Raw genomic sequence first — 12765 nt, 5'->3', positions numbered from 1 at the left:
CTTAAGTTGGATTTCACGGGTAGCGTATACGGGATTTCATGAATGACCGACCCCTCGGGCGCTGCCGTATAAAACGTACGAGTGTGTCAAAATGAGTTTGGAGGGGGATGAGGTTCTTTTATTTTTTTCTTGGCGCCACGTCTCTCGTTTCCGTTGCGATAAATTTCACACAAAGCTCCCAACAAAGTTCGCCCTAGAGCCCAGAATGTCACAACCCTTATATTAAGACTATTATAAGTTTTTTAATGGAAAGCTAACGAATAGTTGGTCAGGGCCAAAATACTTGTACAAAGTGTTTTGACGGCCGGGGGGGGGGGGTAAACCTGTAGTTCGGGTATAAATTTCAAAGACGCACGCTTAATCTATTTATACAAAGTGAAGTACCCCTTGGAAAATTAACCCCCAAAAATAGAGTGTTTGCTGGGGGGAGGAAGAGGAGTGGATTGATTTGATTGTAGCCCGTCGATCCCCGGCCCTACTCTCCTCTCTTTCTTGGCACGCTAGCTCAGCTGATAATTCCCACGCTTCTCGCGATGGAATCGCTATAGTTGAGGGGACATTTTTGCGCTGAAAGCAAAGAATCCTCTACTCTACTCTCTTTTCCGATCAATGATTTTCACTGGCGTTGCCGCATTACAATATATTCTTTCTCGCCTTCATTTTATTCTTTCAGACTTGACTAATTTAGAGGATCTACTTCTTCGTTTCGAGCTATTTTTGGCTCGGCCAATTTTTACCCTTTTCTTAAAACGCCCCCATTATTATACATTATTTCTTTTAAGTCTTTCTTTCACGGTATATAATTTGATTTCTTTTTATGTTTTATGACTTTTCTTACATTTTACCCAATTAAACTTCTTACACTCCGTCCCCTTAAAGTTGATTTTCCCCCAAGAACCCATTTAAGACCCGAGAACGCTAATGTAAATCCTAAGGTTTACTACATTAAGCATGGTTTTCACTTGGCGTAAATCACGACTTTTCTCCCGACGTCAAGCGATAACCGAAAAAAACATAGTTACGCTGGGCAGAAATTACGTTGAGTGTGGCGATATTAGCTTTCTATTTTTTCGGCCGCGTTGAACGTTAACGCTCTGCGCGAGCCAATCAGCAATAAGCTAGAGTCGTGACGTCATTTTCAACCACGCGTGTTCGGAAGAGGCGGTCCGCCATGTTTTTATTTATTTCGTTCCTAAATATCGAGTCAGTAACTAGTTCAAATCCCTGAGAATGTCGAAGTTCAATGCTGAAAGGTTTATTGAAGAGGTTAGGAACAATATAAATCTGTATGATATTAGAAACAAAGATTGCAAAAAAGAAAGACAATAGATGAGCCGCAATTAGTGCAGTGTTCTGTTTACCTGTTAAGCATTGGTTCCATTATTTGCATGAACTACGCTAAGCGAAAACGCTATAACGCTGGGCGAAAACGTAAACAACAAATCTGACGTTTGACGTCCTGCTGCAAAGTAGTTTTTTTCGGTCAAGTGAAAACCATGCTTTAGGCAGCTCCCGCGTCTATAGACTAGTGGCGGTAGAGAGGGGTGTAGACTGTGTATCCCTCCCTCTGGGCGCGCTCTTGTAAGAGGCGATACTATACGCTCCCAGTAGGGGGATGACACTGAGCTAAGAGATAGAAGGGTATGACGTTTGCATACGTAGTACTGCCATTACTCAGCGCGTTTGCCACATGCACTCTTTGGGGGGGGGTGCACAGCTGTTAAAGGGAGGTATATTGGGCGTTAACTAGTGTCCGTTGCTGATGATATTATCCGTCGTTCTTTTCATCCCGCGGGTTGCTTCCGCTTAGTCCGGAACTACGATAGTACGAGCTATAACGATAAAGGGAAAAGCCTTCATATAATAAGAGGAACGCGTAACGCGGCCATGTCTCTCCCCCTTCCCTCACCCTCACTTTTTGTTTTAAGCGGGCCCGCAGTCAGGAGTTAATAACCTGACATGGATGATGCTATTGCTATAGGATGAAGGGAAGCGTCATCGCCCCCCCCCCCGCTGGCCCTTAGACTGACCCCTTCCGTTTATTGAATTTCATCTTTTCCTTTAACGTATATTTCCAAGGCGTGGTTTTCTCTCTCTCTTTCCCGAGACTACACCTTGGTGTAATTGGAAAAGGAATCGCCATCTTCAGACGTAAAAACCACTGGAAATATCAATGAAAACAGAAGTCCATAACCCCCCCCCCCCTGTGTGATGGACTCCTGATGAAAATAAACTATGGTTTAAAATGAAACTACGTCTCCTGACCTTTGGGATAGCCTTGCAACGTAATTTCACTTTTAACATTTTTTTCGGTAAATCCTTATTTCATTTATCCAAGCCAGGGGAGGGGGGGGGGGTTGTAAGCCTTCCGGTGAACTTAAGCCCTACAAGCGGGGGCCAACGTATACGAGGCTTTAAGTCTTACCGCAACCAACGTGGTCAGACTTTCTTGACAGTTCGAGAAAGGCGTTTTTCGCCGCATTATCAATATTGGATAGCAGCACCGGTCTTATAAGTTGACTGTTCGCTTGTTGTTTTTTTCTCCTCCTTCAGTGGAACCCATTTTCTCAGAGTTTAAAATATACTATATTTTTTTTTCTTGATATAAATTCAGCCCGAAGGTAATACTTCAATTCGGGGATGGATTATTTAGTAGCTAGGCCCGCGTTAATGTTGTATATAAACTCATTTCATCGAGAGTTTGACGTGATGAATTTATGTTTTGGATGGACCCAAGGGCCAAGAAAGTAAACGTAATCCAATCCATTTTCTATAACCGTAGGACGTAAATAGCTTATGTATACAGGGTTGATACAGTACCTGGAAATCCTGGAAAACCTGGAAATGTCAGGGAATTTAAAAATGGGCGGAAAAGTCAGGGAATTTTAAAGGTTTCAGCAAAGTCAGGGAGTTTGGTTTTAGTGGGTAAAATTTCTGGGGATGAAAGTTTCTCCTCATTCTCTCTTAACACAGAAAACTCTAGAGCAATCCTTAAAAATTCTGTCTAGAATTGTTTTTATAAAGTAAATGCTCTCTAAAAAAATCTCTTAGACTGTTATTTGTAGTTAAAATGTTTCTTAATCATTTTGGTGCAACAAATACATTGGAAAACTTAATGAAGAGAGTTTTATCTAATTATAAGCACTTAAAACGTGCTGTAAACATTTACACTTTCGGCCTAAAAAGGTCAGGGAAAACCTGGAAAAGTCAGGGAATTTGGTTCTGAAAATTCTGTGGCAACCCTGTGTTAATACGGAACAAACTAGCTCTCCAACCTTTGTCTTGATTATTATCTAAGGTCACTAGAGTCAAACAAACAAACAAACTGTCAAATCAGGCCAGTGCACTCTCTCTTCCTAAGTTCGGGTGTACTTGACCCGTCTGTCATATAAACTTGATCTTATAACTAAGAGCGAGCTGGGTTGCGAATGATAATAAGTTATTATTACGTTTAAGCGACGGCGGGGGGGGGAAGGGGTGACTTAAGTTAGGGGGGAGCGTTACTTCTCTATCGATTTGTGCGATAAGCGCGCATTGTTGAAATTGCATGATGGGACTCTATCCTCGCGTTTGTTCCTTAATAATGTCGTGTAGATTGGCCCCGGGCTGTTAATAACGGAACGGCTTCGTTCTTGGCTGGCTTCTCTCCAGTCCAAACAGGATCCCCCCCCAATGCAGATTTACATTGTATTTAAATATGTAAATATAACCACCACCCCCCCCCCGTGGCACCATCGCGACGAATATGGCCTGGTCCAAAATGTTATTCGATTTCATTATGAAAACCCCGCATCCTTTGTAATCTCATACTTGCAGATTAATCGCGTTACGATAAGACTTTGTTGGGAACTTGGTTATTTGGTCGTCGTCTTCAAAATCAACGGGAGTTTAAGATTCCTACCAAGTTGGTTCATCTAATTTATACACTCACATTGGCCAGAATTGGCAAAAGTATCTTGGTTACTTATAACTTGGTATTATGTCACCAGGAATTTATATAGTTTTAAGATGCGTGAATGAATAACTCCGTGTTTCTACCCTTCATCTTGTTCAAGATGTCTTAGACTTCGGAGCTAGTAATGGGTGCTCTTTTATTATTGGCGTTGTTCTTAGGAAAAACCCACGAACAAAGACGAACGATAAATTTTAATTTTCTATCGGGAATGTATAAGGTGGTCCTTTTTGTACAATTTTAGATGAAACAAAAGTGAATTTCGTTTTTGAAATCCGCGGATGGAGAGCCACCGCCGGCGCCGCCCCCGCGTTTCAACGACGATATTGGCGTAGACGTCCCAGTCAAAGCGCCAGTTGACATTTCTTTTTCGGGAGGTTATGTAACAACGCGTTTCCGAACCTCGGTGGCCTAGTCCCGAGGTTTCTAGCTTAACGACCAAATTATTCGATCGTCTCGGGGTCTCTCGAAAAACCGGCGCCATTTTTTTCGTCTCGGCCCTCAATATGATCGACTGGGTTTCGATCGTCCGCCATTCGCGGCGTCGATTCTCCAATTACATGTACGGCATGCCTAATCGCATGCGCAGAAAGAAGAAACACGGCGGACCCACCTTCGGTTACGCGGATTACGACGACGTGGGCGGCGCCACGGGCTCCAACGCCAACGCCACCTGCACCGCCCAGGTGGCCCAGGCGGGTGAGACGCCAACAGCCGAACAACCGCAAGTGACCGCCGAGCACCAGCAAGCTTCGACGCCCGGCGGAGCCCAGTACAACTACTATTACGGCGAAAGGGCTAGCGATAGTTACCAAACCCATCCTCATCTGGTCGGCCCTCACGGCTCGCCTCCTCACAGACCCGACGTCTTGGTCGAACCACCCCCCAAGCCTCCGCCACCGCCCGAACATTCTTGTCCGTGTTGCGCCTGTATGCCCAAATGCGTAGGTATTCCCTTCTTTCTCTCTCTCCCTCCCTCTCTCCTTCAATCCGGAAGGTATCCCTTCCTAAGACTTGGCGCAGTTCATTAAGGAAATGAAGCGCTGCTGGTAATAAAAGATAGCCACGTCTTGCCGCCGCCTAATATTTTCCATTTGCGTACGTGAAAACCCTTGGCGAGAAACGACCACCAATCTTCTTTCCCTACTGAAAAAGATTATGGTTCCGAACTTCCAAGATGATCTTGCAGGAATAATCCTCTTCCGAATCCCTCGGAGTGCCCGAGAAGACACCCGATGCCTCGAGGTTTTTTAAGGAACCCCTCTTACGTATATACTCTAAAATTGAAACGATGCTGAGGAGATTAGCGTGACCCCTATCCCGTTTGCCCGAAAAAACAACCCATTCTCTTTCCATAGATCTTCCTTTTCTTTCTTTCTTTCTTTGTTAACCTTGGTTGAGTCCAGCATGCATGCAGGGCAGCATCCCAGTTCATTACGGAGTGGGGCGCCGTGCTATTTTGAAAAGCATCTACACCTTCTTTGTTAGCCTTAACACGCCACTCCCTTTAATGCCATCGGCCCAAAAAGAAAAAAATGCAGGGAAAAGAAAAAGAGGTTCGAGAGAGAGTCATTAGCGAATGCACTTTCTCGGTTAAGACGGATCAACTCCCGATCAACGATTATCGGCCCCAATCGATTTTATAGGCTCGTCTAATATCGTCCCACGCGTCTACATGTACCAAGAAGAAGACTATATCTTTTGGGTGTGGTTTTCTACCCCAGCATTTCAATCTTAATCTTGGAGAGGTTTTTAATATTACAAAGTCTTAACGTTAAATATATTAGGGGTGATCGGGAATAAGTGAAGCGGCGGCGACACATGCAATCTTTATGGTGTAGCCATAATACTTGGAGATTTGTATGGCCCTTAATTAACCTCACCTTGAGGCTTGACCCGCCCCAGTGCCTCGAGCAGTGCCTCGAGTATCGTCCTGGCGCGTTGGAGACGAGGATTCTCCGTGAAGCTTCTATATTTTTCCGCGTATAACGCGCTCTTTGAGCGAGGAGCTAATCACTGTCAATTTTATAAAATCATAATTAATTCACTTAAATTTAAAAGTGAAGACCTTCCTTTTTGGGACAATCCAAATTGAATTACTCTTGTCTTAAATATTTAAATGACCGTAGCTCATCCCTTTTAATTAAGACGATATTTTTTGGAAAAATTCATCATCTTAAATGAACGTGGAAGAATTTGAAATATTCGGACCCTCCTAAAGGGAATCGCCAGAAAAAAATGCGGCACTTCATTTTTTGCTCTTGAGGTATTTTGCTTTCGCCGCATCTGGTCGGGGTACAGGGAGAAGCCCTCAAACAGGAGCCACCACGTCATCTCATTAGTTTTGAAGAGGTCCGCCTAGAGAGCCTCCCTTCTCCTCCCCCCTCTCCCTCCCATTGACGCTCGACATAAATTTGAACTCGTGGCAGATTTTTATTTTCAAAATCCTCTCTTATTTTTTTGCCGGTTCTTATGGTCCCTGTCATCTTTGTAAAGTGAATGTGAAATATTTGAACAAATATATTGGTTTTAGGGATTAAAAGTAGGCGTGGTTAGATCGTTTCGACAAGGCGACAAACGCTTCAGACACACTGGGTTTTTTGATGGCCACGGCAGTGTTACTTGGAAAAGTAATTAAAGCGGACAAAAATTAATTGGCGATTTAAAATGATTAATACGTTCATTTTTATTTCTTTTTCATTGAAATCCATTTTAATCCGCATTCGTACGAAACGCTAGATAAATTAGCCATCTTTGCCGGGGGCGGGGCTACGAGGGTCTGGAAACTCAAAATTGTCTATAACTCTGCATTTGTCTTTTTTAACAACTTTCAATTTTAATACAACGATGCTTAATGACGTATTATTCATCAAGCTATAAGCTAAGCTAACAACTTTCTCAAATATATTCTGATAATTTGAATGTCTGTTTCTTCAGTCAATTCATTTTGTACGTCATATTTCACTACCACTTTAAAAGATGTCTATCCCAAATGTAATGTTCCAAACATCTGGCGCGGTGATTCCTGCGCTTCGGAATGTGCTACACCGCGGATTAGGGGATACCAAAATGGTGGCTTCCACTCGTGTCTCTCAAGCTCTTTTAATCATTCTAAAATTGGTTTCGTGTCCTGAACCGTAATTGGCACGCGCCTATTGTATTTTAAACAACCAACCGCGTATGTTGTTTTGAATTCCTCTTAATTTCTTTATTTCAAAAACCTACCTTACCAATTTTTTTGGCGGGAAACGTTTGTTGTCACGTGTCTGGCACCGCGCCATTTTGGCGACAGTTGTCGGGTGGGTCTGTACGTCACGCCGCAGTCACTCGTCGGTCTAGCGCGGTCCTTGAAGCGGGAACCGCAACTTTACGGTAGAATATCCCTACATTCAAGTTTAAAACAACAATCATAGATAAGAACATAAGTTTATCATGCCTCTAAGTACACAAATGCGGGTTACAACTGGGCATCTTCCGCAGGCTACTGTGACGTCAGAACTCGTATAGCACTAAGATCCGAAGAGAGAAAATTTTGAAATTTCTGTCGCGGTGCAGCCACCAAGCGGTCGAGACGATTATTAAATGGGTCACATGATAAAAAATCATCCAATGGAATAAAGGAGATTTTTACGTTTCGTATAGGCAGGCATTGGGGGGAACGAATTTTACTTAAGCAATCCCAAAATCCCTCTCTCTCGTGAGATAGAGGCGGTTTCAGTCCTGAAACATTCTAAAAGGGATAAAAGAAACGCTAGGCTAGGCGGTACAATTTTGTATTGAAGTTGAGGTGATAAATGATACGGAGAGAGTATAGGGTTTCATTAAGGGAGCCAGACAAACACTATTGCCATAGGAGTAGCAGCCACTTCTCTACTTAGAGGCATTATAAACTTATGATAAGAATAAAATAGTTCTTCTTTTCAGAATTAGAAAATAAGTCGTTCAAAGGCAACGATTTTGGGAATGGGCCTTAATAGGGAGAGCCGCGGCTAGCAAGCCCTTAAAGGGAATATGAAAAGGTGAGGGTGTGGAGGAAAAATGTCTTAAAGGGATTATAAAAAGGCGGGCTTTTTATTTCTCGGTTCAGGCTTAAGAACCGTTTTGAAACGCGAGATTTACATATTTATTATATCTATGGAAGAAACTGGCACTTGGGAGCACCACTACCTTCGTTGCTTTGGAATATTTTTTTTAAGCGATGAAGTTTTGGCTTTCGGCCGAGAAGCGCGGCGCACTCGTGTTTAGCTTCTGGTTTTAGTTTGACTAAACAGAGTCGAAGCTAAAATTGAGTTTCTTTAAACTAAATCGTTTACCATCTGTCTTCGAAACTGTCTTTTATTACCTAAGTATAAATAATTTTAGTTACAATTTAAGGTATTTAAACTTGAATTTTGTACGCAACTTGATGACACGCGTTTTAAATCAAAACTTTGGAACCATTCCACCAATTTTGCTGTAACTAGTTTGTATATTTAACGAAATAACTATTCGTTGTAGTTACAGGGTTCATACAAACCTGGTAAACCGGTAAATATCAGGGAAATTGATTTTTGCGTCAAAAGTCAGGGAAAAATCAGGGAAATTTCAAATAAATAGTAAATGTCAGGGAAATCAGGGAAATTTACGAGGATAGTGTACTTTTGGCCTGAAATAAAGCCATATTGCGCGCTTTAAACTTATACACTGAATTTATCTAAAGTTGGTTCGGGGATTATTTATAGCGATTTCCACTGACTGCACCAGAGCACTCTATGTGCACTCCCGGCGCGTTTTCGCCCACCACTGGGAACACGAGTGCAACACTCGCCCCGAATCGCGTTTTCTACTGACCCCAAAAACTGCCCGAGAATTGCTCTTTCGTGCTCTGAAAAATTCGACGGAGCGACGGTGCTCGAGTATGACGTAATAAAATTAAAATGGCGGACCACGCGGTATCTCATAGAAGACAGGCTCTCGCTTATGCTTATTTATTTCTGGAATCATCTTCTGAAAGTTCTGAAGATGAAGAATACGAGGTTTTATCATTACTTTAAAGATATTACGCCTCATCCTAAAACCAAAAATTATATCAGAGACTTTGTCGATCATTACTCAAAATAGATTTTCTGTAAATTAATTGAAATGTTAAGTCTATTAATTGGTTTCAGCCCATTTGCGTCAAGATATACACACTTTATTACAATTTCGTCTCCGGCGCCAATTTTGATTATTCAGAGCGCGCTTGGACCTCTCGATCGTGTTCCACTGTCGAAACTATTCTCTCCAAAACTCGCTGAGGGCAGTTACGTCATCCTAACCCTGAGAGCACTCTTTGGAGCAGTCAGTGGAAATCGCTATTAGTTAAAAGAATTAGTCTATTTTTAAAGTAAAACATGAACAAAAAAAAAAGAAATTTATTTCGGTTAAAAATTCTTAGCTCCTCTCGCTACCAAGTTTCTTTCAAGACTACCTTTTTCTTTACACAGTGGTTCCATACAAAAAAAGGAGGGGCTCAAGAGAGGCAAGCTAAGACGGTGAATTCCCGAGAAATTTTCCATTTCATTCTCTATTGAAGAGTCGTTGCCCAGATAAACCTAGGGGCGCTGAAAAAGGGAAAACTTCTCGGGAACGGTTTTTTACTTCGACATGAAGTTATCAAATACACTTAAAAGGAAGTTATCAAATGAAATTTTCAAAAACACAAACTAAATTTCTATGGTGAAATTTAAATTAAATCTTAATTTACCACATGGCCCAATCCAGTTTATTTTCGATCGAGGTAGCCGAAAGAAAAATAATTTTCGTATAATTTAATAATAATAATTTCCAGCCTCTGAGTCCTCTCAAGGCCATGTTTGTAGTGTTATTAGCATACTCTATAAAATTAGGGGCTCTTACACCTGGAAATATCAGGGAAAAACCTATGAAAAAACCTGGAAATATCAGGGAAATTGATTTTCCAGATTTTGTATGAACCCTGAGTTAGTATATTCCTTACGTAAGTTAGTAGGGATCTCCCATCATTTAGAGCTGTTGGGGTCCATCTATGGGGCAAGCGCTACCTATACTATTTATAAATCAATAAATTTCAACAAGCTAGCTGAAGCACTGGAACCCCGATTAACCTGATAAAAGGTCAATTCCGAGTCAAATGTTCTCGCTTATTTTTATTTTTATTCTTTATTTTTAACCTGGAAACGTTGTTTTTGTCCAATTTGTTCTTTCAAACCGTGATTGTCGACTTAGCAGGAGCGCGTTATAAAATAATTAGGGAAAATGCAATAATTTGGTCTATTTTCGTCTATTTTCTATCGTTTCAGTATCGTTACCACGAGGAGGAATTGCCGCCCCCGCCCCCGCCGGCTCAGCTCAAAGAATTAGTGGGTGTGGACGGGTACCCCCGAAATCTCCTCGATCTCTCACTCACCAATCAGTACGGAACTTCCATTACGGACTCGCCTAGAAAAGTAAGACCAGTACGCTTTAATCTCACGCTCTACCTAGGCCTATATGGTTCGATACAATCTTGTAAATGCTCAATTTTTACCCGTGCAAAACCTGCATGGTTTTCTCATAGACATGATATAACACTATATACTACTGGGGTTTTCTACCCCTTCCAAGATCGCGTTTTATACTAAAGAGAAAAACTACTTTTTCTCAGACGTATATTTTTGCGCCTCTTCATCGGAAGTATATAATATTTGAACGAGGAAGTGTTCTAGATAGCTATTCGCAACTTTACACGACAAATTTAGTCAAATTTATCTTACCATCTGTTTTTAAAGGGTATGAGAAGCTTCATTTGAAAAACCTCTGATTTTTATATATCAAAAGATAGAATTAATTTCTGTGAATTCAAAAATATCAAGCTTTTAATTCTCCCATTTCTTATTATTTGGCAATATGCATTTCAAAATGCTTCATATGAAATTATTTGAAATCCACTTTTTAAGAAAGGCTAAAACGTTTTCCTGTTTTTGACGTCACACACGCGAGATGGTGCCACTCTCTCCGCTATCAGACCCAGAGTTTAGACAGGGGAGAAACATGGACAGAGCTCGAGACGCGGATACCTCGCGCGTATAGGATTCCCCCGCTTTTTTCCCCAACGTCATAGTGATGTCATAAAACAGACGAACAAGCTCGACAAGACAAAATGATTTATATATCGAAACTGAGTTTTCGTGATTTTCCAATGGATTTTAAAAACAGAAACTTTGGTTCAATTATTTTAAAAACTTGATATTTTGAAAGTAGAGACTTGAAAGTGTAATATAATACCACTTTCGTGCTAAAATATGATATGAAATTGTAAATTCCCATACCCTTTAAAATAAATAAACAGTGTGATAATGCGAAGAAATTCCAATTGTCGCAGCAGTTATATACGTTTAGTTTAGGAGATTTATGACTGGAACACTTCACCGATAAATGAATTACATACTTCTATTTTTATATATCTATTGTTCTTCAATGGTGGGATATAAAATTGTACATTGTTATTCTTTCTCCATTTTCTATCTCTCTCGTCTTCTCCATTATTGTTATTTTTTCCTTAATTTTTCTTCTTCATCCATTTTCGAGTTAATTCGATCTTCCCCCTTCTCCCCCCCCCCCTCGTACTTTGAACCCGCCGCAACCTTTTCCGCGCAAACTCCCTGACCGGTATTTCAAAACTGGGGAAGGATAATTATTTGCGCCAACATGTATACCTACCACCAGCACCAGCAGTGGGTTAGAGCCTGCATCGCAACCCGGATTCCTCTCTCTCCAATATTGATCTTTCGTAAATGGCGCTCCTACGCCACTCTCTTCCCCCCCCCCCTCCGCCTTTGGTCGCGTACCTAATAAGCGACATCTGTATTGTTTTCGGGCAACTACTTACGAGTGGTTTTATATATTAATGGAGATTTATTCGTCAACGTACAACTTTTAAATATTAGAACATTCGAAATGAAATATTAGACGAATAATTTAATCCAATTATTAATTTTTAATCCGGACTTTTTCATTTGAAGATACGTTTTAATTTTTTTCCCCGCTTTCAAATATAAAATTAAATATTTAAAAGGGCAAACGCGACTGATCTTAAATTACAGGATATAAAGCAGTATTTATAATAAAAAATAATTAGAAATTTTAGGGTATATTTGATGAATATATAGCATAGCTTGAAACATCTTTTTCCCCGAAATAAGGTCGGTCCCGAGCTTCATTTAAAATTAACATAAATATTCAATTACGATTCTCATGCTTCGTTTTCGGGCGATGGGTAAGTCACCCGCGTCAGGAAAGCAAAAAGTTCAAAGCGCCTTCCAATTTTTTTTATTTTAATTTGAAAAAAAAAGAGAGGAAAGTTCCGGTTTTACTCGCTAGGTGATACTGAATTCCGTTGGCCATTCGTAGTACCGTATAGAGGCCAAACGATCTTCCATTGGAACTTTGGGTCGATAATCTATACTACTAAAATAAGAGCGGCCCGAAGAATGAGAGAACGAAACGAAGTTATCAGTGTGCATTTTTTCGCTGCATTGGCGTTACAAGTTTGAATGGCGGCGGTTGGCGCGAGGAATTCTGGTTTTAGTTAAAGACTCGTCTTTTCACCCTCCCTTTAAAACCTTTTTGATTTGGATGAAAGGGGGGGGGGATATCTGGTTTCTGTTTGATCAGAGTTTCATCTACGCCTATAGCGTTTTAATGCCAAGTATTCGGGGTGCGTGGTTTAGCTATTTTAATCCAATCATTTATCGATATAAGTCTGAACAGAAGTAGGATAAGGGACTAGAAGTACTGAGCTAACCAAATTCTTCACTTGGCGAAAGTGAAGTAAT

At 41.0% G+C, this 12765-nt stretch overlaps 1 protein-coding gene and 1 long non-coding RNA gene across 10 annotated transcripts in view; both read left to right on the top strand.

Moving 5' to 3' along the window:
* dlg1 (MAGUK family member discs large 1) overlaps window positions 1–12765 on the top strand; it is a 174215-nt gene that overhangs the window by 71191 nt on the left and 90259 nt on the right. For 4 of the 9 annotated variants that reach the window (XM_089844351.1, XM_089844353.1, XM_089844352.1 and 1 more), the window contains one exon: window positions 10252–10398. In XM_089844351.1, coding sequence (XP_089700477.1) covers window positions 10252–10398 — 147 coding nt within the window. Of the gene's footprint in view, window positions 1–4235; window positions 4897–10251; window positions 10399–12765 lie in introns of those variants that run through there. The other 5 variants (XM_089844350.1, XM_089844346.1, XM_089844348.1 and 2 more) reach the window with 5 other exon arrangements.
* LOC149658716 (uncharacterized) lies at window positions 8750–9268 on the top strand. Its single transcript, XR_016369883.1, has 2 exons — window positions 8750–8967; window positions 9100–9268. It is a non-coding gene; the product is annotated as an uncharacterized LOC149658716 (long non-coding RNA).

The sequence above is a fragment of the Phalangium opilio genome, unplaced genomic scaffold (genome assembly GCF_054372755.1).
Source record: "Phalangium opilio isolate 3A_F unplaced genomic scaffold, DU_Popi_V2 ptg000075l_1, whole genome shotgun sequence".
In the NCBI taxonomy this organism is placed as follows: domain Eukaryota; kingdom Metazoa; phylum Arthropoda; class Arachnida; order Opiliones; family Phalangiidae; genus Phalangium; species Phalangium opilio.
The sequence above is the reverse complement of the archived record's forward strand: the minus strand, read 5'-3'. Positions and strand labels throughout refer to the sequence as shown.